Below are 27,753 nucleotides of genomic sequence, written 5' to 3' on the forward strand. Positions count from 1 at the left end.
TAGTTTGAATTCCTTTAGAATTTTAATCTCTGTCCATACTTCAAACTATATCCAAATATTTTGTTCCTCATTCCAGTATGAGCCAATCTCAATCAATAACCAAGTCTGTCAGTTTAAATAAAATTGTTCTCACTTGCAAGACAAACCAAACTGTACTGTGCTGACCTAGTTAGAGCAATAACACGTGAAGCCATGTTATATGATGAATCAGAATGGCTGTGCTGTTGGTTGAAGCCACCACAGTCGTTCTGATATTCATAATATCGCACGGTTTCGAGTGTTATTGCTTTTATAAACCGTTTCATGGAATGTTCATATTCAAAACAATAACACCACTTTGGTCCATCTCAACATCCGGTTTGCTTCGACGATAACACTGTCAGTTACTTACATGTAATGTTAGCGGTGGTAGCTAACGAGTTAATGTTAAAAATGACAAGCAGCTATTTCTCCCAAAGAGAGAACATTTGAGATATGTAAATAATAATCCCACCACCAAACAACAAGGTCCCAAAGTTAATCTTTCGACTTGATAGCTTTTGACCTTTATCTCAGATTTTTTTTCCCATATCAGATGACACACTGGATGTTTACTTGGACCAAGTCGTTGCCCTAGTGACCGAAAATTCCATTAAAAGGTAATACAACAGGAATACATTGTCGCTAAAAAATAACCCGAAAAACAATAGTTTAACCATTCAATTTGACTCAAATGTGCTGCATTCACCCTTCCGCATCACAAAATAGCCCCAATGTTCAGCGTTGCTAATCAACCTCATACCTGCTGAGTGTTCAGCACAGCAGCAGCAGCAGTCACAAGTTGTCATCGGTGGAGTATTCCTAACACAAGGTTTTTTTTCATGGTTTTGACGGTCACAGAATGTTGTTTGTAAGGGTTAGGGTGGTTTGTAAAGTTAAATTGTAACAATCAAACGTGCACAGTCATCGGCACAGTGATACTTTCACAGGTGATTCAGCCATTCATATATCATGAATATCAGAACGTTCAGAATGCGTCTCAACCAATCACAACGTGCGGTTGGAATTACCTGCTGTGTAAATCTGCCATATGCTGTAACTGTGTTGGAAAGGGCAAGCGGGCAATTACTAACAGGCAGTACATTTCAGGATCATCTTGTAAGTATGAAATAGGTAGTCATTGTCACATATTTAGGAACCAGTAAGAGGCAGTTACGGAGAAATGGCAAAGTCCTATCATTATTGATCCAAATCACTACCATCAAATATATTTATTGTTAAACTGAAAGCTCATAAAACGACAGGGCCTTTTGGGGACTTCCCATCCCATTACTCATCTTTAACCCAGGAAAACAGTGTATAAGCGTATAAAGTGCTACTCAATAGGATTATGGGGATGGTAATATATCAACTTAAAGAGGCGATCAGACGCTATGTAATGGTGACCCTTGGAGGGGAAGAGGGGTTTAAAATGGATAAATGTTGTTGGGACAGGTAACACAAACCAAGAATAACATTACATCCAAATCCTGTTTTGGTGTACTATCCCTTTAAAGCCCATTGGCCATTTTACAGTTAAGTCATGGAGATTTTAAGTCCCCCTCCAGTGAGGTGAAAATGGTTGATATAATCACATGATAATAATCATGTGATATACATGGCCAGTTTAACTTTTCAGTTTAGGGCAGTACTCCCTCTCAACACTACTAATTTGCAACAACTATACAATGCATTGTTTTTGTTTAATTATAGCCTGTTAAATTATAAAGTCAAAAGTGCCACTTCACCAATGCACTTTGATAGCTAATCTCTCCCCTTTCAAATCACAACAACCATTGCCTTCTCCTGTTAAACAGTACAACTGTTTGTTCCTGGGCTCCCCTCGTCTCTAGCTAGTGAATATCAGCATTATCCACCTAGCGTAAAGGGTTCTGTAAGCATCCCCTGGAAAGGGGCTGTACTAACGCCCATGCGCTGCGACAAGATTCATTTTCCGAAATTTTAAACTTCAACGGAAAAGTAAGTGACTCCTACAATTACATAGGCAGTCTAAATTTAAATTTTCGGCTTTTATGTGCATATTTAGTTGTATAAAAATGACCTCAAATTATCACTAAGAGTTCTATGAAGTGTCAAGCTGAAATCTTGCTTGGCGATGGAGCATTGTGGAAGAGTTCAGTATACGAGTGGACTAAGCTGGAAAGGGCTCTAACTTGAGGGGAGAATTGCAGTGCTATCATCAAAATTAGCAACCCAGTTTTGAACCAAAATAACGCTGTTATATTTGAAAACCGGAATTGTTTAGAGGACATTTTTAGCTACATATTAAGCTACATTGTTATTGCCAAACGTCCGGTTTTATCACTTTTTTGTAAAAATGTGTGACGTCCCCTCAGACAGACACTAAGGGAACCCTTTCCTCTAGTTAGTTACAATAAGCTAGCTAGCTCTCACTTAGCTAGCATTAGCTAGGCAAGCTACCACCAGCTAGTAGGGATCCTAATAAATGTAAACATGACATTAGCTTAAATATAACACAACAGCCTATCGTAGCTAGCTAGTCCTGGCTAACGTCATATTTTAGCTAGTTAGCTAATGTCATCATATACTTTTATAACGTTAGCAAGTATGCTCTCACGATGTAAAAGAGCAACATGATGAACGTAACAGAAATCCTTTATTTAGCTACGTTATGTTTGTCATTTACTCAGGCTGTTTCTCTTGCCATCTTGTCTCGAATGCTCTAATTATCTCTATTTATGTATTTATTTATTTTTAAGAAAAATGCTTATTTAAATCTAAGGCATGGATTTTCAGCTTATAATGTTAAATTTTGACTGGAGGGGGTCTTTAAGTCTGGATCAGAGTTCAGTCTCTTCACTGGTTTGAATAAAACCAAATACCCAGTCACGCTAATGACAATTTAGGAGCCCCAGACAGCACAATCAAGAGAAGTAGTGTCCGCTTTTTAAACAATACGTTAGTGCAACTTTAGTTTTTATTTTATTTATCCCCTTGATTAATGGTCATATGAATCATGGCACTACTGTACGGTAATTACGATTTGATTGGTTTCTGAAGGTTTATGCACAGATCTGGGAAAACAAAAATAAGGAGGAAACGTATTTTCCTATGACTGGGGTGCAGTCTTTCGTCTAAGAAAAGCTGTGTCAACAATCGTATCTTACACAAAAGGAAAGCGTACAAAAATAAACAAACATGAAACGAGCTATCAAGCCATAGTATCCAAGCAAAGCTCACAGCTCTAGCAAAAATACAAATACAAAAGATTGTTTGTAAGCTCGGCTCCTCGAGTTTTTTGTTTTGTTCAAATTGTGCACAACGGTGAGTGCCGAGAAGAAGGCCGCTCCCCCTTCAGGTGAGAGGGGCAAAGTTACTGTTGGTACGATCCAACCCACCCCCCCTCTCACACTGGTTTATCCCGACGACTGTCTTTAATCTTGCTGAAGCCCATAGTTGTGCTTTCAGTTGTGCTCTGCAGGACTGTCCTGGTGGTGCTGCTGCCGTTGGTCCCACCTGGCCACTGCTGCACTGATGGCGGCGGCGGCCCGTTATTGCTGTACTGGTTGTGAAATGCTGAGGATCCTGGGTAGTGTCCCATCACCTCACTGTAAGTGGGTGGAGGGCCCTCCATTCGCGAGTTGGTAGCGCTGATGCCAGAGTTGCTGCTGGGGGGCCGCGGCCCCCCCCCGTGCACGTAAATGTCTATCAGGTCACTGTCGAAGATGGTCCGGTTGGGTGGGGCTCGCACCGAGGCCCGGCTCAGCTCCAGCTGCTGCTCGGGGTCTCTCAGCTGCAGGGTGCAGGGGCCTTTGTAGGGGGGCAGCTCCTCCCCGTCTGACAGGCAGATGGTGGGGGGCAGGTCGATCTCCTGCTGCAGGTAGGGGTAGGTGGGCTGGAAGCGGCAGAAGCGCTCCCGTTGCATAAAAGAGGGTGAGTTGAACCTCTCCTGGTGACCCCGCGGCCCGTACATCACCTACACACACACACACACACACATAATGAGCACATGAGCACATGACCTTAATTCTGAATAGCGCTTTTTGACTTACAAAGTAGACACCTGATTAAAAGAAACCAACAGGTTCCCGTGGTTGGACAATCAATCAGACTCAATATTCCAGGTGTAAATGGATGAAATGCATGTCTATCAAGGTTCCACAGTGAATGCCAAGATCATACTTAGCAAAGAAAATGTACAACTATTTCCCTATCTGCAATGTCCCACTCACCTCAGTGTTTCCCTGCTGCGTCACCAAGCTTTCTGTTGGCCACACACACCCGTCCTGAGAGAGAAGAGAAGGGGGCAGAGGGGGATGGAGAGATTGTTAAAATTCAGTGGGGCCACGTCTGGCTAAAAGTGCTGACTAACAGGAGTGCCCCTACTGTGTGTGTGTTTGTATGTGCAGTACACTGCAGGAGAGAGAGAGAGAGAGTGTGTGTGTGTGTGTGTGTGTGTGTGTGTGTGTGTGTGTCCCAAGGCCAGACTAGGACAGACATAAATCACCCAGCTGGGGAAGCTCTGTCTCAGCTGTCTCTAACTGCAGACTGCAGCTTTCTCTTCCCTCGGCCACGTTGGCTCTTCAGATACAAAAATAATAGCAATAATGACCTTAGATCATGCGAGCCAAATTTGGTATGAATCCATGTAGCAGATTACGAGATATTAACTTTCTGCATTTGTGGGGCCCCCTAGTGGCGGAATATCCCAAAACTGCGTACCGAAGCTCGGACCTAGCATCCGAAGACATGCACCAAGTTTGGTTACCATCCCTTTAGCCATTTTTGATTTATGAGCATTTATGTAAAATTAAACTTAACGACACAGGTTTAAAGATGCGTCATTTCAAAATGGATGAAAGTATAAAAATTTATTTGGTAACTTTAGGTAAGTCCGTAGATGATCCTGCCAAATTTTCGGGACGATTGGCCCAACGGTCTCTGACGATTTCGAGAACATTTTTGAGAAAATTGAAGAAAAGTCCCAAAATGTTACATTTTTTGTGCGGAAGACCATTGGAGTGAAGATGCAGATTAATTGATGGATTAAAATTCTGTAAGGATTTTGACTGTACGCCAAGCCGTTCTTGAGATAATTGTGAAAACGTAAACATGATTTTTATAGCGCCACCTTGAGGTCAATGAGTGCCATTTTATGTGCCTGAGTAGTGGGTGGGATGTGCAACCCACCTGCCAATTTTTGTGAGTTTTGAGCATACAGATTTTGCTGCACAAACGCTTTTAGGGGAGAAAAATAAGAAAGAAAGTATTTTAACAAAAGCAATAGGGGTCCAGCCGCAGCAGCGTCTGCTTGGACCCCTAACTAGCTCTTACAGCAAATACGACACAGTATCGCACACAGAATACAATACTATTAGTAGTAGCTCTGGTGAGATACTGTAGCAGAGGAGTGGCCTTTTGATATTAACACCACAGCTACACAGCTCTACAGCTTGTGTATTGTCTCTTTGTTTTCTTTTGTCTCTTTCTGTCTCTCTTCCTTTTGCTCTGTATTTCTTTCACTTCTTTCACTATCTCTCTCTCTTTCTCTGTCTTTCTTTTTCCCTTTTTTCTCTATCCCCCTGCTCTGTCTCTCTAGGTCCTTTCACATTGGTCCAAGGACCTAGAGGTCCATCTTTTATGCGAACTTTAGTGTGAAAGCTAGAGGAACGTTCTAGACTGGGCTGCTGGGGAGGTGGTCATGGATTGATGCAGATGACTTCATCACAACAGGCTGTGAAAGTTAACTCAAAACAACATTCCATAGTTTCATCATCATAACTGAAAAAGAATGTTTGGAATTGTTGATGTTGCTATGCGGTCGTAATTTACCGCCGCTGGACAATTTAGAACACAAGCGGTCTGTAAAAGCTCAAAGCCAGAAGGCCTGGGGACCCTGCATGTGGATCGGAGCAGTTCGAGTCCAGATCGTAGCGGTCGAGTGTGAAAGGCCTTTCTGTCCCTGTCTACTCCTCCCTCCACCACTAGCCTGCCTGGGCCGAGGGCTCATGAATAAAGATGAGTGTGGAGCGAGCTGGTGTCTCTTGTTCTGCGTCTCTCTCTCTTTCCCAGGCTGCATGTCTGTGGGGAGACAATGGAGGAGCGTCTAGACCACGGCTGCTCCTCTCTGCTCTGCTCCCGACAAACAGAGTGGAATGGCTGCATGTGTGTGTGTGTGTGTGTGCGTGTGCATGTGTGTGTGTGTGTGTGTGCGTGTGCATGTGTGTGTGTGTGCATGTGGGTGTGCATGTGTGTGTGGGTGTGCATGTGTGTGTGGATGTGCATGTGTGTGTGTGAGTGTGCATGTGTGTGTGTGGGTGTGCATGTGTGTGGGTGTGCATGTGTGTGTGTGGGTGTGCATGTGTGTGGATGTGCATGTGTGTGTGTGGGTGTGCATGTGTGTGTGTGTGTGTGGGTGTGTGTGTGTGTGTGTGTGCGCGTTCAGTTGACTTTATTAGTACCCGTAGGTAGATGTGGTTCACAGTAGAGTCGTCCACAGACAGTAGACAAACATAATAGAAACATAATAGAAGTAAAAGTAGTAAAAGTATGTTAAATCGTACTGTCTGGATTGGTATGGATTTTCATGCAGAAACACAAAGACATACACACACACACACACACACAGTATATATATATATATATATATATATATATATATATAACACACACACACACACACACACAGTATATATATATATATATATATATATATATATATATATATATATATAAAACTTATATAACTTGCAGGCACTCACACACACACACAAACTGATTGAGCTCTCTCACAAAATTACCCACACATACAACTACAGTGTATATATACGTGTATATATATATATATATATCTAGTGGGTATGACTCACCAGCTGTGTGGCCTGGTCTCGTTGGCGGGCCTGGCTGTGTCTGGTGAGGAACGCCAGGGCAGACAGTCTGTAGTGGTTCAGCAAGCAGATGATCACGACTACCATCACCGTCATCACCACAATTATGATTATTATCTGAACAAACTCCAGTTCAGCTGTGAAAACAAGCAAAGAGATAGAGAGGAGGGTCAATTTCTAGTGACTCACAGTGCAAGTCCTGTTATAGTCCACATCCAGGGACTACGTCTTATTAAAATATGTACTGATATAACATCTAGATATAACATCTAACCCAGTGGTTCTTAACCTTGTTGGAGGTACTGAACCCCACCAGTTCCATATGCGCATTCACCGAACCCTTCTTAATTGGAAAAATAAAATATGATTTTTTCAAATTCAAAACATACTGTAGGTATATATTTTACTGGTGCACAAAATGAACCGTGCATCAACATCACTGTGTTCAAAGAACAAAACCATCAAAACATGATTTTCACACAAAAACAAAAGCATAATAATGAATATTTACTGCAAATCAGTGTGACTTCTGCTGTTGCCTTTCAGAGACCAGTTCAGACCTTGGCAAGTGCCACTCTCATGTCATTTTCGCAACAAAGTCTGTTCCTTTCACAATCACACGACGTACCATCACGACAGTCACAAGTCGACTACTGAGCGCACCAAATTCCCTGCAGCACAGATAGGCCAAGCGATGTAGCGTGATCACCTGCAGCCAATGATGGCCAAGCGGGGCGTGTCATCACGAATCATATGAGTCGGGTGTGTGTCTTGACCTCCGCCGAACCCCTGAGACTGACTCACCGAACCCCTGGGGTTCGATCGAACCCAGGTTAAGAACCACTGATCTAACCTTTAAGCAGAAAAAAACGAAATATTTGACTATCACAATGAGAGACAGTTTGCTAGATCAGTTGTGGTCTCAGTTGTCACCACCAGGGGGCAGCAGAGAAGAGCTTTAACCAGAGCCAGCCCAGCTAGGGTTGCAATAGGCATGACGTAATTGGGCCAACATGTTTTGGTGAATATCTCATTTCCCTCCAGAGTCAGACTAGAGTATTTGTATCAAAGCTGTAAAGATGACACACAGACTGACTGAGCAAAGGTGGAAGAAGAGCTTCAATGTGAAACTTGGTATTTGCAAAGCAGTGCTTAGAACATACAAGTGAATACAAACACAGTCATTTTGTTGCATTGAGTGTTCTGAAACCATTTAATAGGGGCAGCGGAAAATAACTAACCAACTAAATACGAAGGACTAAATGTATGTATCACTTGGGAAAAAAATACTATTCTTAAGCAGTGCAACCTCTTCTATACATGACATGTTTGCCCGTCTATCCATGTGTGTGTTCGTCGTAGCGTGAGATTTCGACCAATCAGGAGTAGCCAACACCGTTGCCCACCAGCAGAGAGCAGTAGAGATTGCTCATAAACCTGCACCACTTACTTCATCACCTAGGTGTGATTTTTCAAAAACAGCCACTAGTTTTGATCTTCCAACTAGACTAGTGGTCTGTGTGCGTGTGCGTGTGTGTTTGCGTGTGTGTGTGTGAGTGTGTGTGTGTGTGTGAGTGTGTGTGTGTGTGTGTGTGTGTGTGTGTGTGTGTGAGTGTGTGTGTGTGTGTGTGCATGCAGAAAACACTAAAGGGAGGAGCCTAAAGTTCACCAGGCACATCAGACGTGTTGTTAAAGCGCTATTTCACTTTTCTGGCCAGGATGAAGTGGGTTGTGTTTGGCTGCCGGTGGCGCCCATTCCAGTGTGCCAGCGAGGCAGACGGCATGCTGTGCCACCTTAGGGGCTGTGGCACCCCAACACACACACACACACACACACACACACACAGGCCTTCCTTTGTATATGTCTGGAGGGTAATGAAGAGGACATGTTTCCGACGTGCCACTGCAGAGTGCTGTCTGCTCAACCCAGACTGGGTTCATTCACACCGTTTCTGTGATACCACACTGTATTACTCCACTGAGCTAAAGCCTACACAGGTGCTCAGGCCTCAGCCAAGGCTACTCATCCCATATTTTTGGGGTTCACCTCTATTTAAGAGCCCCATGTGGCATGGAGTCCTCTGGCACCCAAAAAAAAAACTGTGAGTACATGGCAATCAAAAATGTGTGTATTCCATAGAAATAGCATGAAATGAGTTACACACGACACACATGCAACCTACGGAATTCCAATACTGTTTAGAATAATTTAATGTCGGTCCGTCTATCTGAAATATTATGTTGACACGGGGAATTTCAGGGCTATCTTTGCACAGTCACGATTGGGCTCAGTGAGTTCAAACTGCGCTAGCTTACCTGAGCTGAACCAGCACGCCAGACTGCACCCACTAATGTCCTGAGACCAGTGTTGAACATGTGTGATACGCGTGGGACATTTATCACCGTCCTGAGAGTGACACCCACTGTCCTCCGAATGTTCCTCTGAATCTAGGCAACGGCACGCAGGTTCTCCAGCATGGCCTCTGGTTCTTTGTACTGAAAAAATGCGCCATTAAAGAAACTTGATTTTAGCCAACTACATGTATGGTAGCTTGAGCTAGCAGGCAGATCTGGGCTCAGGTTTATGGAGGTTCAGGGTGAAGGTCTTAGCAGAGGTCTGGACCGTTCTCTCACCTGCCCCTCCCAGGCGTTGAAGGTGCCATAACGGATCCCTTGGGGGGGGGGGGGTGGCACCACACAGTGGTGGGGGGGGGTGGCACCACACAGTGGTGTTGAGGAGAGGTTAAGTCAGCGTGCTGAACGTTTGCACAGTGCCAGCGCTCATCTAGAACAGGGGTGAGACAAGGACCCCATCTGTCCCGACACACACACACACACACACACACACACACACTAACACACAGTGCATAGGCATACACAAACACACACAGACACACGCACACACATACAGACAAACACAGCCATTTTATGCATTTCCCATAACACATGCCCACACACACAAACGCACTAGACAAGACCAGACGCATACATGTAGTTAACCCACCACACTGCAAGGCTAGGCACTACATAAACCTCCAATCTGACAATCTGCCTCTTCTAACCGGATTAACGTCTGGAGCAGACCCAGTAGACTGGGGGTGGAGGGAGAGAGAGGGGGGCGGGGGAGTTTCGAAACATCCTGTAACAGACTCTGTCTGGAGCACACACACACACACGCACACACACACACACACACACACACAAGCACGCATACACACTCCATACTCAATGTGCTGTAACCGTTTGTGGTTTCACGAAGGGTGGAGGAGCGAAGGGGAGAGAAGGAGAAAGAGAGACAGGGAGAGAAGGAGAAAGAGAGAAAGGGAGAGAAGGAGAAAGGGAGAGAAGGAGAAAGGGAGACAGGGAGAGAAGGAGAAAGGGAGACAGGGAGAGAAGGAGAAAGAGAGAAAGGGAGAGAATGAGAAAGGGAGAGAAGGAGAAAGGGAGACAGGGAGAGAAGGAGAAAGAGAGAGAAGGAGAAAGGGAGACGGGGAGAGAAGGAGAAAGGGAGACAGGGAGAGAAGGAGAAAGAGAGACAGGGAGAGAAGGAGAAAGGGAGACGGGGAGAGAAGGAGAAAGGGAGAGAAGGAGAGAAGGAGAGAGGGAGACAGGGAGAGAAGGAGAAAGGGAGAGAAGGAGACAGGGAGAGAAGGAAAGAGAAAGAATACAGCATTCCAGCTCCACCCTGTTTGAAGTGGGGAACATGAGATCCTCTCTGGTCTGAGGGCAGAGGTGGAGGAGAGGAAAGAGGAGGAGGAACCATTTCTTAGCCAGCTGACGTGGCTTCTTCCTTCTGCGACTCTGCATCATAAAAAAACACATACTTAAGTTTATAGTGCAGGCCTCACGCCATATGGCTAGTATAGTATGCAAGTCTACACTAAAACTCCACACGGCATGTCCCACTCTTCTACCTCTCTAATCCCTAACTGAAGTCAAGAATCCTTAAACGTGTTCATAGTGAATGAGGGGACTACACACTAAGTGGGGTTAGTTAATGAGCTAACAGGTCCAGCGCCCAGCGGGGGTTAATGTCTCTAGCCGTTAGTCTGCCAGCCCAATCCTCTTAGAAGAATATGGCACTCACACAAGCAGAGAGGAATACTTAGGAACTAACACCTGTAGTGCACTTTAAAGAGTCCAAGACACTCAAGCAAATATTTAGTATAGTTTAAAACGGCTCCTAATAGCTGGTCTTGGAACAATTTTAAGGAGTCGAGCGCTGTAAATGTTTAGCTTGGATTTGAGGGGAGCTTTGCCCTGTTAGCCTGTCACAGAGAAAACCAGGAACTTTCAGCATCCAATTTCAGGTCAACAGGAGCGAGTGTTGGTCTTGCTAGTGGAGCCTAACCATATTTTGAATGGTTCTGGTTTTTAGTTAACTTATAGGTAACCTTAACCTGACACAAACACCTTTTCACCTGACCCAAACATGAACCGAAATGCTTCCCACTCCAATAGTAACTTTTAACTACTAGCTGAATATCCACCTCCCTATAAGACTAATATGATGTTGGTGCATCGTGTGTTTGGGACAGACCAGAGATGTTTTGGAGAATGAAGGAGGCATTAATAAGCCTCGCCAACCTTTTCATGTGAGCACAGAGATGTGATGCTGAGTCCTGCTCGGCTCCAGATCTAAATTTCAAGGAAGCCATTTCCTGTTTCCTGTCACTCTTCACAGCGTGGCATGGTTTCATAACAGAGGGAAAACAGCTGTGTTCTCACGATCTGAGGAGAGACAGGAAGTACAAGAATGGAGACGGCAGCCAATCAGCAGCTGTGTGTGTGTGTGTGTGTGTGTGTGTGTCCAAAATCCTCCTCAGATACACTATACATAGATTGCCACAAACACACACTCGGGCATACACAAACACACATACAGATGCACACACAAGCATAGACATGCGCAAAAACACACGCACACACACAAATAAATCAAAACCTTGAGTCTGATTGCGTATTAGCATATCTGGTTAATGCTGAGCACTAACCTGCAATTTACCCTCTGGGATTAATAAAGTAGTAGGCTATAGAGATATCTACCTACAGTACCTACACTGAGATACCTACCTACAGTACCTACACTGAGATACCTACACTGAGATACCTACCTACAGTACCTACACTGAGATACCTACCTACAGTACCTCCACTGAGATACCTACACTGTAGTAGAATGTAATATGAAGCTATAATCCTCTAATTATGAGGAAATGCATCAGGGACAGAAGGGGAATGTTGTGAGTGCTGATGGAGCTAGTGTGCTGATGGCGCTAGTGTGCTGATGGAGCTAGTGTGCTGATGGAGCTAGTGTGCTGATGGAGCTAGTGTGCTGATGGAGCTAGTGTGCTGATGGAGCTAGTGTGCTGATGGAGCTAGTGTGCTGATGGAGCTAGTGTGCTGATGGCGCTAGTGTGCTGATGGCGCTAGTGTGCTGATGGAGCTAGTGTGCTGATGGAGCTAGTGTGCTTATGGAGCTAGTGTGCTGATGGAGCTAGTGTGCTGATGGCGCTAGTGTGCTGATGGAGCTAGTGTGCTGATGGAGCTAGTGTGCTGATGGCGCTAGTGTGCTGATGGAGCTAGTGTGCTGATGGAGCTAGTGTGCTGATGGCGCTAGTGTGCTGATGGCGCTAGTGTGCTGATGGAGCTAGTGTGCTGATGGAGCTAGTGTGCTTATGGAGCTAGTGTGCTGATGGAGCTAGTGTGCTGATGGCGCTAGTGTGCTGATGGAGCTAGTGTGCTGATGGAGCTAGTGTGCTGATGGCGCTAGTGTGCTGATGGAGCTAGTGTGCTGATGGAGCTAGTGTGCTTATGGAGCTAGTGTGCTGATGGAGCTAGTGTGCTGATGGCGCTAGTGTGCTGATGGAGCTAGTGTGCTGATGGAGCTAGTGTGCTGATGGAGCTAGTGTGCTGATGGCGCTAGTGTGCTGATGGAGCTAGTGTGCTGATGGAGCTAGTGTGCTGATGGCGCTAGTGTGCTGATGGCGCTAGTGTGCTGATGGAGCTAGTGTGCTGATGGAGCTAGTGTGCTTATGGAGCTAGTGTGCTGATAGAGCTAGTGTGCTGATGGAGCTAGTGTGCTGATGGCGCTAGTGTGCTGATGGCGCTAGTGTGCTTATGGAGCTAGTGTGCTGATGGCGCTAGTGTGCTGATGGCGCTAGTGTGCTGATGGAGCTAGTGTACTGATGGAGCTAGTGTGCTGATGGAGCTAGTGTGCTGATGGAGCTAGTGTGCTGATGGAGCTAGTGTGCTGTTGGAGCTAGTGTGCTGTTGGAGCTAGTGTGCTGATGGCGCTAGTGTGCTGATGGAGCTAGTGTCCTGCCACTACATACACACACACACACAGACACACACACAACCACACACACACACACTCTCTCTCACACACACAGACACACACACACACACACACACACTCACACACACATCCCCAAACCCTGCCTCCAGTCTGCTGACCCTGTGACTGGCTGGTCCATCGCCTGAGTGAGTTCAGGGACCATTACCATGGTAAAGCCGCAGGTCTGGAATCAGATTTTAAAAGACCAATAGGAGCTTCAGTATAATGTGGATCAGATAAGATTACCTCCATTGCAGTCTACAAGATTACTCACTATAACTGTTAACTACTGTTATTTGTGCCATTTCTTGCCTATTGTAACATTCAAAAGACCCAATCAGTACTTCCCTGGTATATATAATAATAATAGTAATAATAACTGTTTTTCCAATGAGCAATTTCACTTCAGAAACATTATGGGACCCCAGGTAGATGAAACTGTCAAGTGCACTGGGAATAAGCATAATCATAATCATTTCTGTTGTACACCAGAAGTGATGATTCGATTGATTGATCTGCCTCTAGTGTTGGAGTAATACTTTCTATAGCCTACATGTACAAACCAAACCGTTCCCATGGGCACTGTGCATTAGTATAATAAATGTGATTCATATTTCTATCTATGAAACATCATATTTTGAACTGTGGGTCACGGAGTGGGGTTTCAAAGGGTTAACTACAGATATGCAGATATTAGATATTAGATGGGAAAATATGTGCAGTTATCATTGTAAACTGACATTTCAGGTCAATTACAGTCATATGACACTTATAAGACCTTATTTCATGTGGTTATAAGGTGCAGAACGGATATAGAACACAGTATGCTAGCTATAGAAGGCTAAGGTCTGGCTTTAACACATCACAGTACTGACTACAGTTTTATAACTACCGCCCACACACCTAACGCTACCCACCCCCAATGCTATATCCCCTGCATGCACGCAAGCGCACACACACGCACACACACGCACACGCCCACACACGCACACGCACGCACGCCCACACACGCACACGCACGCACGCACGCACGCACGCACACCACAATGTACACCTACACAGATATTGCCCGCAAAGAAATGACACCAGCCGCATCCACCTCCCGGCTCGGCCAGGCTAGGCCAGGCCAGGCCAGGCTAGGCCAGGTTAGGCCAGGCTAGGCCAGGCTAGGCCAGGCTAGGCTAGGCTAGGCCAGGCTAGGCCAGGCTAGGCTGAGCGCAGCAGGGCAGCAGGCCAGAGTCCTGTTAAAGGACGTGGTGGCAGCGGCGGCGCTGGCTTCACTGTGACACGCTGAACGGAAAACAAAGGCGCCGTGGTAACCGAGAGAGCAGCTCAGCAACCTGCGCTGCTTCGCCAGGCTGGCAGAACAAAGGAGAACGGGCCAATCGGACGCCCACGTGGGGCCCGGCACAGCAGAGCGCCGAGACGCCACCCCTCCCCTCCTCTCTACCAGGGTCTGTGCCAGACGAGGGGGAGGACCACCTACTGACTGGCAAACCCTAATCTGCCTGTTTTCTAGAACATTCCCCCTCCCTGGCAGCATGGCATGAGTCAGTGTGTGTGTGTGTGTGTGTGTGTGTGTGTGTGTGTTTGGGTGGCTGACTGGGTGAGGAGGAGGTTTGGTAATATAGATATAATATAAATACCAGTACACATAAAAAATATGACAAGACTCTTTCTGAAGAGAGAAGACGTTTATAAAAAGCCGCCAGACTTGTCTTCCATTTTGTCCATGTGAGGAAGTGAGACGGGAGGAATGAACGGACCCGAGCGCAGCCCAGTATGGTTCATCTCACCAGTATGGTTCATCTCACCAGTACGGTTCATCTCACCAGTATGGTTCATCTCACCAGAACGGTTCAGCTCACCAGTATGGTTCATCTCACCAGTATGGTTCATCTCACCAGTACGGTTCATCTCACCAGTATGGTTCATCTCACCAGTACGGTTCAGCTCACCAGTACGGTTCATCTCACCAGTACGGTTCATCTCACCAGTACGGTTCAGCTCACCGTTCAACTGAGTCGGGGGGCGACGACACGAGCAACTTGAAGAGATCGATTCTGCTGCGTACGGGGACAGCATTGCAGGCAACGCCACGGGTATTGGCGAAGCCGAAAGCAGCATCAGCGCTGTCACCTAAGTACCCCCCCCCCCCCTCCCTCCCACCACTGATCCCCTCCTGTAATCTCAGATAAAGGAGGGGGTATTAGGGAGCCGCTGAGCACGGGACAGAGCGCCAGACACACGTCTAGACATCGCCGTGCCATAACACCCCACTTCTCTTTAATTATTTAGCCTGCTCCTGCTGCTGGCGGCGGCTGCCTGCGAGGCCGGGCCCAGGCGGGGCTGTGGGCTGGTCTCAGGGCTCAGGAGGATCAGACTGCCTGCCTGCCTGCGAGGCCGGGCGCAGGCGGGGCGATGGGCTGGTCTGAGGGCTCAGGAGGATCAGGAGGCCTCCCAGGCTGAAGCTCAGACCAGACGCCACCTGCCCAAGCCAAATCTTCACACACACACACACGCACGCACATGCAAGTACACACACACGCGCACATATTGTACATACAGTGTACCACCTTGCCTCAAATATTGTCCTACCCCTCCCTTCTCCCTCCATTATTTTGCTACCAGTATTGTGTCTAAACCCACCCCTCCCCTTTATGTCTGCCTCTATCCCTTCCCCTCCCTCCATCCCCCTCTCTCTCTCTCTCTCTCTCTCTCTCTCTCTCTCTCTCTCTCTCTCTCTCCTGCAGAGTGAGTCATACCCCTCTGAAATGAAGCAGAGTGCTGAGATTAGCATGAACGCCCAAACACTATACCCCCAGATAAAATGCTGTGAGACATCACATCCCGGTCCTGTGTACGTGTGACGCATCTCCATCCCAGTTCAAACGCTGTCAACTGGAGCGGTAATGGCAGCTTTCATCTTTAACTTAATGTTATTCCAAGGGTCTGACGACAGCGGTGAACTTTAATGGTGGTTGTGGCGACGTTTAAAGTTCCCTGTGCCAGCCAAGGATCCCACTGGAGGATTAGGGGATCTGCTCTGGAGTGTGGGAACAGGACTGGTGCAAACATGAAGCAGATATAGAATCCTGAGGAAATGTACATACAAGGTACAAGGAAAGAGAAGTTGGGTAGGGAGGTCGGTAGGTTACTAGCCTGGCTTCGCCAGACCCAATTTGCAAAAATGTGAAGGGTCTGGAAATCCTGTGTTTATTTTCGATTTCCAAGAGGCGTTATCAACAGTTGCAGACCAAAATGCCTCTGGACGCAATTGGATAGACATTAAACCAATCAGAGCAACGAAACGTGTTTCAGTTATCATATCATCGTATCAAGTGGGTACAGTTGTGTCAAACCCGCCCCATCTTAGATCAACGGTTGTGATTGGGCCCCATATTAGATCAAGGGTTGTGATTGGCCCGACCAATATCAGGTCGGCTGAGACTCTGTTTGAATGGTTGTAATATTCTGTCGGCCGAGAGGAATCCAGTGATGTCCACCATTTGAAATTTGGTCGAATTTACTGACGAAAATTAGCAACACAGCTTGTGGACATTTTGTGTTTGGCAAGTCCCGTCTGAATGAGCTTGGTTTGACTAACGTTAGCTAGCTAGCTAGCTAGCTACTATTGTGTACAATGATAGGGTGGACAATAGAACACAACAAATCTCACAAAATGTGCAGGACAGAGCGAGACAGATGAATCTATTGACATGGCCAGGAAGCACATCGGCTTTTTCTGTGTAGCAGCGACACGGGGTGTGTGCATCATGGGAACTGTAGTCAGTTTACACACCCAGTGTTCCAAAAAAACATTTTATTCTCTTTAACTGCACAAACATAATCAAAATCGATAAACAATGACTCAATGCCTTAGAAACGATGTGGATAGCAATGCAATGCAGCCAAAAATATAGGTTTTATACAAAATTTGCAATGCATTTTAATACAATGCTGTCAACCATACCACTAGAGGGCACTTCGTCACTTTACCTCCCTTTAGGCGATATTTACCTCCGTAAAGGCTATATTTACCTCCGTAAAGGCTATATTTATACAATGTTGCGATGTTGACGTTGAGATGATTTTACGTAGCTGAAGCCAATCTGCTTTAATATTTTTTTCTGAAGCTACAAAATAAACATCAAATATATTTGTCTCTATGTATTAATGTCGTTGGTAAGTAGCCATGTAATCCACCTCAGGGTTCCAAATGCACTGTCAGGCTTTTATTTTATTTTAATAATGACGTATATCAATCAATCAATCAATCAAAGCTTTATTTGTATAGCGCATTTCATACCCAGAGGCAACACAATGCGCTTTACAGAGAACAAGGGAGGTGGGCATACGATAGCTATACATTATCCCTTACGTAAGAGGAGGAAAGTATTTAAGGGTAGTCATCTGTTAAGACAGATAACGGGCTGAACTGATCCTGTAACACTGACCTATATCAACCGTGCTCACCCTCAGGGTCTTAAAGCAGGTTAGGTTAACTCAAACACATGAAAGAGAAAATGTCTAACTGTAGGGAGAGTCACAAAGTTACACAGAGAGTGTAACATACAGCAGGTACAGTAGTAAATGTATAGAGAGAGAAAGGGGGAGGGAGGGATAGAGCGAGGATAAAGAGAGAAAATGAGAGAAAGAGAGAGAGAGGCCCAGTCCCAATGTCCACCCTTGAAGACTCGCAGACTTAAGGGCGCGCTCCCGCGAAGTCCGCGAGGGCTTAGGGGTGTCCCAATGTCAACTCGGCAAGTGCGCGAGGGCTCTCCGGCAGCCATTTTGAGCCCTTTATGGCCCCTTCCCGTAAGTCTGCATTTCTGCAGACTTAGCCCAAGGGAATTACCCACAGTTCATAGCGTTGTGACGTGAACACGGGGTTACCTGAAGAACAGCCAATAAACAAGCACGGACAGATCAACCAACCCTAATGTTCACGTTACAGAACAAAATATGTTTTCATGTTTTCAGCTGGACTTGCTTATCTGCACAAGTAGCCTTATAATTATTTTGGTTTCATTATTTTTAAGTATGGGTTATTAACCCCATGGGTTTGTATAATGTGATTTGATTAAAAATATGTAGGCTATGGTTATAATTTACATCGATTTCTGTTGCTCTAAATCATATGATTGCCCAGTTAAAAGCAGTATGACATTAATTACCCATTTCGGTGCAGTGTTCTTTGAATTGAGATTTCCAACATGAATATGGAAAGAGTTGTGAGGTGCAGGAATGTGTATACATAATATATTATCATTCTTAAGTTAATACTTTTGGATTCATCACAAACAAGAATCACAGGCAGTAATGTAAGATCGATGCGATCCTACTAACAAATACTGGGTTGGGTTGATATTTGATCGCAGATGCGATCGCATATGACCACAAAATGAAATGATTTCAAGTTGAACAAATGTTTTGAGGGTAACACAGAGAGTTCTGATAATGTAAAGGGGATTTGACTCAGCCAAAATTAATTTACACGAAGGCCTACAAGAAAAACATGTACAATTTACAAATTGATTTAAAAAAAAGCCCCACGCCCACAATAGTAAGAAATATGTTTTCACGTCAACGTAATGTGATGTCACAAGTGCTGTCCCATTCCTTGTTATACCAATTCGAGCCCTTGCAGCCTCGCGCACTCGATCACTTCACCAGGTGACGTCAATAAGTCTGTGAGGGCTCAGGGCTTGAGGGTTTAGGGGGGACATTGGGATTGGGCCAGAGACAAAGAAAGAGAGAGTAGTGGAGAATGTGTGGCGGGGCTATCTGGGATTAGTCACCTCTCCCTGGAGGTGATTCAGTTCACAACAAAGACAGGATCCATTTCCTCCGAGGCCACATGATCCTGCACACCCAGACCCCCCCTTTGTCTCACCGTTTCTCCCCATCAATCTGTCACACACACAAATACACAGATACACAAACACACACACTTCCAATTACATGGTAAGGGACAGTGTGTCTGGAAATAGATGCATCTGACCTTACACACCTGACCCCACATTACGCTGAATACTGCTGCTGTTTACAGTCTAGCACAATACCGGCCATTTAGCAGGATCGCTAGCCAGACATGCTAACGCTGCTTTGAAGAAGAGGAGAGGATATTGAAGGCCAGGCCAACGGGTCTGTGGGTTGGACAGTCCACAGGGTCATAGGTCATACCTGAGAGGAGCCTGCTCAGAGAGGAGAGGAGAGGAGAAGAAGGGCTGGAGTAGAGACGGCGTGAGAACAAGAGAAGAACGAAGGAGGAAAGAGAAAGAAGGAAAGAAAAAGAAGGAAAGAGAGGAGCCAGACCACAAACTATGGCCCTCAGTCTAGTCAAGAGCCCAATCTGGGCTGACTGGGGGCAGGTGGTGAAAGGGTAGATGGAAGATGAGGGCGTAGATGGGGGTGGGGGTGTGGGGGGGTGTGAGGGCGTAGATGGGACAGAGTAGAGTGGTGGGGGGGTTGGGGGGGGGTGTGGGGTGGTTGTGGGGGCGGACGACAAATGAACACATGGAGGGACACAATCAGGTCTCTGACAGGGTTATAAATGGGGGTCAGGCACCAGGCCGACCCCCACCCCCCACAATGCATGACAGGCAGCCGACAGACGAGAAGTCTGTGTCTAGAGCGGCAGTTATACCTGAACTTTGACCCCAATAGGCAATACAGACTAGGAGACAGGTCCAAAGCAAAAGTGGCAAGCTTTAGGCTGATGGTCAGCGGACAAAAATATGACTACAAAAAAACAAAGGTATATTCAGATATAAATTGTATAAATACAGTAGTATTTCTGTATACTTTACAACTTGGGATCACAGATTGTGGTAATAAAGTTAAAATATCCTTGGAATCTCTGTTCAAAGAACATAAAAAACACCAAACTGGGATTAGCAACCACAATCTTCAGTTATATGGCATTCTGTATCCAAAATGGAGGCCATCCTTTTAACTACATTCAGTTACCATAGCATCAACAAGAACACCACAATAGCCATGAGCAAGTGAATATTTAAATATGAACAAACGAGGGAAAGAGTAAGAGATACAAAGATTAAAAGAGGAGAGGAGACAGACTCAGCTGCGACTGGGAGCAGGAACCAGCCTTGACCTCTGAACTCTGGGAGGCAAGCTGCCAGCGGTAATGAGGAATGTGATGCATGTGTGATGAGCCTGCCCTGATAATATCTGTCTGTGTGTGTGTGTGTGTGTGTGTGTGTGTGTGTGTGTGTGTGTGCGTGTGTGCATGAGTGTGTCTGATGACACTCCCTTGGTGATAGCATCACCCTGCTACTGGGCTAGGAGGCTAGTGGGGGCTGTGTTGTTATGTCTAGCCTCTGGGCCGTCTCACCTAACCCTTACCCCACCCAGCCGTCTCACCAGCCCAGCCCTCCATCTCACCAGCCCAGCCCTCCATCTCACCCCACCCAGCTGTCTCACCCCACCCAGCCGTCTCACCCCACAGTCCTCCATCTCACCCCACCCAGCCGTCTCACCCCACAGTCCTCCATCTCACCCCACCCAGCCGTCTCACCCCACAGTCCTCCATCTCACCCCACCCATCCCAGAGAACACTAAAAGACTCAGAAGGGGAAGTGCGAGTCGTAGGACTCTTATTTGGACATTCCAAGATTCCAGGTGGAGATGTGGCGTTCCGGAGGCTTGTGATAACTTATTAACTGATTTTCCATGTGGGACTGAGATGATGTGAATTTCAGAGCACTCCTTGGGCTTCTCCTATCTTTATATAACTCCACGTTACAGATAGACTGGCTCTACATACAGCCCTCAGACATTAGCAAGACTACGTTCAAGAATGATCAAGGTTGAGCTGTGGATATTCAATCACCTCTTGGCATCACTTGAGAGAGACTTGACTTGGATCAGAATGACTGGGACTAAAAGGGCATAACATCAGCAGTCTAGCATCAAAGTAGATGAAAAGTGAATTTTAGCTAGTGGCTAGTAAGCAACAGCAAAACCATAAACCATTCGTACATTTCAGCTGGGAGGAACACAGATTGTAGGCATGCATGGTTCAGTTCTGAAATTGTGATGTATTCCTTTATTCATTGCTAGCTGTATCTGTGTACAATAAATTGCCCTGAAGCCTTGGAAATACTTGTACACATATAACTGTGTTTCTTATAACTGACACATTCAATCTAAGAACAATTAGAAAGGGTGCTTGGCGAGCACAGGCCTCTGCCCATGAATGCATTCTGTTAGTATGTGCAGTTTTTGAAAATGTAAGTGCACAAAATCAATAGACGGTGATTGAGATTTTAAAAAAGCAGCAAGAAAGCAGCAAGGTCTCTCGCTCTCTTCCTCCCAAGCAGCAAGGTCTCTCGCTCTCTTCCTCCCAAGGCTCTCAGCCCATTCAGTAGGCCTAGGGTACAATACAAGCTCAAGAGCAGATAAATATGGACACTTTTATGAAACTTTATGAAGTAGAACCTCAAAGATCCGAACCTCAGAGATACGAACAACTCGGTCAACCGAACGTGGTCCGAACAGGAAATGAGCACCAAACTAACGTGGTCCGAACAGGAAATGAGCACCGAACTAACGTGGTCCGAACAGGAAATGAGCACCGAACTAACGTGGTCCGAACAGGACATGAGCACCAAACTAACGTGGTCCGAACAGGAAATGAGCACCAAACTAACGTGGTCCGAATAGGAAATGAGCACCAAACTAACGTGGTCCGAACAGGAAATGAGCACCAAAATAACGTGGTCCGAACAGGAAATGAGCACCAAACTAACGTGGTCCGAACAGGAAATGAGCACCAAACTAACGTGGTCCGAACAGGAAATGAGCACCAAAATAACGTGGTCCGAACAGGAAATGAGCACCAAACTAACGTGGTCAGAACAGGAAATGAGCACCAAACTAACGTGGTCCGAACAGGAAATGAGCACCAAACTACTGGCGTCAAATCCTGACAGAAAAAGTAACGGTAAAATGGCGGATGTGAAACGCAAACGGGTGACACTGACCATTGAGAAAAAACTTGAAATGATAGCTAAACTCAAAAAAAGGAGCAACTTTGAGCACTACTGCTAGGGAGCACAATGTGGGAAAGTCAACGGTGTCTGATATAAAACGAGACCAGGGGAAAATCTAAAGGTTTGTCATGGAGGCTGTTGGAACTGTAAACCTGCTGGTTTGAAGGCGCGCACCCGACCGAAGGAGCTGTAGTTTCTGTTGCTCTTGTCTCTGATCTTTTCTCGCCCAATTATAAGTTGATACATCTCATGTAGATGCAGGTCGTGTGCAGCAAATACGTCAAGTGCCCCAATATGTAAGAGGTACCCCACCACTGCCACGTGCAATGAGTGAGATACGTTCATATTATTTGACAATGAATGGGGGATTTTTTTTGCTCCTGAGCCTAAGTCCAAAAAATGAATGGGGGTGAATGGGTGGTTCAGGCTGCAGCCGGCGCGACGCGGTTCTGTGTTTTAAGTTGTGCTTCTACCTTGTGACTCGGATCCGCTCCACAGTGTCATGGAATCTTCCTTGGCCCATTCTACCAGCCGGGAAGACAGACTTCCTCGCAAAAAAACCAATCCAGTCAATCCAGATACAGTCTGTGTTCCTAGCTGCCTGGAACAATTTCAGTGGGCGGGAGTACATGCCTTGACAAAGTGTATCAGCCAATCAGAGTAACAGAACTTTTGCCAAATCAAGTCGGAAGAACGGCGAAGACGTCTTTTCCTCCGCTAGTGCATAGGCTACTCTTGTTCATGTTTAATTGTTGTTATTGGCTCTATTTCTGCAGTAACTGCACTCATGCCTGTTTCTTCTAACGTTACCGTTATTGCTCATTGCTTCGGGAGACTTGGGGGCAGAACAGCAGTGAGAACGCAGTCCCTGACTGGTCCCGTTATTGTGTCATTTCTGGAAATCGATGTGGAGAATGCAGAATGTGAGCTCATGTGATCAAGATGGCGACGCCAGACTACCATGCTACACCCCTCCAGGAGTTTCATGAAAATTGGTCTGGTCCTTTTTGCTTAATCCTGCTTACTCACTAATGGACAAACTAACAGAACCACACATGACTCTGCCCAGCCCAAAGGAATAGCCGATTGCGCAATCAGCGCTGCCACAGGTGTCGCTCGTTAAAGGAGTAGTAAAGGGTAAATGCATGTTTAGCCCTGTTTTAAGGTTACTTATGATAATATACAATGGTTCAGATCAAAGCGTTGACAAAACTAGCACTTTGGAGAAAGTCTGATAATTGCTCTACCACCGTTTAGGTCATACAATGGATGTGGGTGGGCACCGTGAAAAATCATTCAAAAACATGTTAAACTCAATTTCGAGCGTGAGTGTATCGTTACACCCCTGCAGGCACATAATACGAAGAACAACCAGAATGCTTTGCGTTGTAACAGGAACAGCAGGCCTGAGATGGGCAGTACTCAACTACAGTAACACTATGTCATCTTACTTTGAGCAGTTATGCAGGAGTATAAACTGTTATAACTGTATTCCTTTGTGGTAATGTCAGTTTATGGAAATCATGCAAGTCTACACTCAAGAGTAGAGTACATGCAAAAAGAGTGCTAAAGAGAACCATTTGTTGATAGTGGAAGCCTTTAAAAAAGGCTCCATATAGAACATTTTTGGGTTCTAAATAGAACACCCCATATATAATCCTGTAAACTTGAAACTCAAAAATGTGGAACTTGAGGGTTGTCCTACAGGAGAAATAGTTCCACATAACTCTCTTTTATGTACTATGTGCACAACTATAACTTCAGTTTCTCTTTCCTCTGCCCTACAGACATTCACCCGTCAGGATCAATGTTGAAATGGTTTCCATTTCATGTCTCACATCCTGTTCAGGCACAAAGAATTGAGCGAGAAGTGTCAACTTCCCACTACAGCTACAGTAAGTAGCCTACAGTCTGCTGGCTCACACACACAACACACACACAAGTCTACTCGCTCACACACACACGTCTGCTCCCTCACACACACAAGTCTGCTGGCTCACACACACAACACACACACAAGTCTACTCGCTCACACACACACGTCTGCTCACTCACACACACACGTCTGCTCGCTCACACACACAAGTCTACTCGCTCACACACACAAGTCTGCTCACACACACACAAGTCTGCTCCCTCACACACACAAGTCTGCTCACTCACACACACAAGTCTGCTCACTCACACACACAAGTCTGCTCACTCACACACACAAGTCTGCTCACTCACACACACAAGTCTGCTCACTCACACACACAAGTCTGCTCCCTCACACACACAAGTCTGCTCACTCACACACACAAGTCTGCTCACTCACACACACAAGTCTGCTCACTCACACACACAAGTCTGCTCACTCACACACACAAGTCTGCTCACTCACACACACAAGTCTGCTCACTCACACACACAAGTCTGCTTCCTCACACACACAAGTCTGCTCGCTCACACACACAAGTCTGCTCGCTCACACACACAAGTCTGCTCGCTCACACACACAAGTCTGCTCGCTCACACACACACGTCTGCTCACTCACACACACAAGTCTGCTGGCTCACACACACAACACACACACAAGTCTGCTCCCTCACACACACAAGTCTGCTCGCTCACACACACAAGTCTGCTGGCTCACACACACAAGTCTGCTCGCTCACACACACACGTCTGCTCGCTCACACACACAAGTCTGCTCGCTCACACACACACGTCTGCTCCCTCACACACAAGTCTGCTCACTCACACACACACGTCTGCTCGCTCACACACACAAGTCTACTCGCTCACACACACACGTCTGCTCCCTCACACACAAGTCTACTCGCTCACACACACATTTATGCATTTCTCTGTGTAATTCAGTGAATTGGTGAAGGCACACTGCACTTAAACAGAATACAAGAGAGATAAATGCTATCAGAAACAAAATATAGGCTGTGTGATATTGCGTGGTATTGTCTGCCCACGCAGGACAAAGTCACATCAGACAAACATTTCAGAGACACAAAACAGCCTGCACACACACGCACACACACACACACACACACACACGCACACGCACACACGCACACGCACACGCACACACACACACACACACACACACACACACACACACACACACACACACACACACACACACGACCTCCAGCCCCATTCATCACTGAAGTGTGACACATCAGACACACTGAATATAATATACACTCCAGCCAGCCAAAACACACACACACACGCACACACACACACACACACCATCAGCCACTTTAGGTGACAACCCCCCACCCTGGGCGCAGCGAGGCTACAAATCTGCCCAGCGGGTCCCTGGAGGGGTGGGGGTCCTGGCATTGAGAGGGGGTTGGGGACAGGGGACGCAGACACAAAGAGCACCATGGCCAATGTCAAGGCTGGGTGACTCCAGAGATATGGGGACCGCAGCTGCTACTGTCAAGAGGGCCACCGCATACAATCACCCCGGGGTCACCCTCTGTCAAAGAGCTCCATCTCCCCAGACTCCCTCCTCCAGGTCCACCCCCACACGGCTAGCTTAGCATATCTGCCCGGAGGAAGAGGGTGTCCAGAGACACTAGTGTAGCTTTCAATTTAGACAGAGATGGGCCTGTGGATATACTGGGGGAATCGCACATTCTTGAAAGTCATAAAGCAAATATACCACTTCACCAAAAATACCACGTCACCAAAAATACCACTTCACCGAAAATACCACTTCACCAAAAATACCACTTTGCCAAAAATACCACTTCACCAAAAATACCACTTCACCAAAAATACCACTTCACCAAAAATACCACTTCACCAAAAATACCACTTCACCAAAAATACCACTTCACCAAAAGAGGGATACCAGACCAGAGACAAACTTGACAGATGACCTTAGGTGTCACCCCGTCAACCGCCCCTCCTCCTCCTCCTCCTCCTCCTCCTCCTCCTCCCCCTGCCCTCCACCCCACAATGCATTAGGATATTGGAAAGATCTACATTACAGCTGGTCTGGGGCCGTAAAAACCTCAGCTTTGATTACCTCGACTGCAGGGGGGTTATTCTGGCCTGGAGAGACGGCCAGAGAGGAAGGGGGGAGGGAAGGAGGGAGAGAGTGGAAAGATGGAGGGGGGGTTGGACATGGACACATGATGGAGAGATTGGAAAGATGGAGGGGGGGTTGGACACGGACACATGATGGAGAGATTGGAAAGATGGAGGGGGGGTTGGACACGGACACATGATGGAGAGAGTGACATAAAAGTAAGATGACTCTGACTTAACTTCTGTTTTCTTCTCCTTTCTCAAAATGGAGTTTGTAGTAAAATCACATCACAGAGAGACACATATTCTATGGCTGCTGAGTACCATGCATCATAATATTACTTACAAGAATTATTATCACGTACTTACGAGCGCCGTTCTCCCCACTCAGACCTACTGTATATGGATATTGGATTTTCTTTACTCATTAAAAATTAACCTTAGCACAGAAAATACTTGGTAATGTGCGATGTTATAATTAAAGCACTAGGGAATCCTATATTCCATGCACAAGGTGCTGATTATGTTTATTAATGATAAATAATAATGAACTTTATTGGTATAAAAAGAGCGTTGATAATTATTTTAGGATATTATTTTGGATGACTTTTGGAACACTTCCAAGCTGCAGTAGAGAACCCGAGGGATTGTGAAGGGGCATCGAGCATCAGGGGTTCTGTGGTGTAAGAGGGTGCTAAACCATTAAGGGTTGTGTATAGAGTACAAGTAGAACTTTAAATCAATTCTAAGATTTTAATGTTCTTCTACTTTGGGTTGATTCTGCAATGCAGTTTTTTTTTTCAATCTCTCAAATTGTTTCTACCCACTTTTAGCAGCAAAATCTGGATGAATGTCCTCAGTGTGAGTGCAGCGTTCAGAGACTGACTTGTGAGTCTAAGCACACTATGGAGACTGACTTGTGAGTCTAAGCACACTATGGAGACTGACTTGTGAGTCTAAGCACACTATAGAGACTGACGTTTGAGTCTAAGCACACTATGAAGACTGACGTGTGAGTCTAAGCACACTATGGAGACTGACTTGTGAGTCTAAGCACACTATGGAGACTGACTTGTGAGTCTAAGCACACTATGGAGACTGACGTGTGAATCTAAGCACACTATGGAGACTGACTTGTGAGTCTAAGCACACTATGAAGACTGACGTGTGAGTCTAAGCACACTATGGAGACTGACGTGTGAGTCTAAGCACACTATAGAGACTGACGTGTGAGTCTAAGCACACTATAGAGACTGACGTGTGAGTCTAAGCACACTATAGAGACTGACTTGTGAGTCTAAGCACACTATGACGACTGACGTGTGAGTCTAAGCACACTATGACGACTGACGTGTGAGTCTAAGCACACTATGGAGACTGACGTGTGAGTCTAAGCACACTATAGAGACTGCCGTGTGAGTCTAAGCACACTATGGAGACTGACTTGTGAGTCTAAGCACACTATGGAGA

At 46.0% G+C, this 27,753-nt stretch overlaps 1 protein-coding gene across 1 annotated transcript in view; it reads right to left on the minus strand.

The window, feature by feature from the left end:
• Positions 1–3,406: 3,406 nt before the first annotated feature.
• LOC311322941 (protein TMEPAI-like) overlaps positions 3,407–27,753 on the minus strand; it is a gene marked incomplete at both ends in the record, with an annotated part of 30,961 nt that continues 6,614 nt past the window's right edge. The window contains 3 exons of the mRNA XM_084455059.1: positions 3,407–3,976; positions 4,233–4,286; positions 6,870–7,024. Of these exons, the coding sequence (XP_084311185.1) occupies positions 3,407–3,976; positions 4,233–4,286; positions 6,870–7,024 (779 nt within the window). The remainder of the gene's footprint in view (positions 3,977–4,232; positions 4,287–6,869; positions 7,025–27,753) is intronic.

Source organism: Borostomias antarcticus (genome assembly GCF_949987555.1).
Source record: "Borostomias antarcticus genome assembly, chromosome: 21".
Taxonomy (NCBI): Eukaryota; Metazoa; Chordata; class Actinopteri; order Stomiiformes; family Stomiidae; genus Borostomias; species Borostomias antarcticus.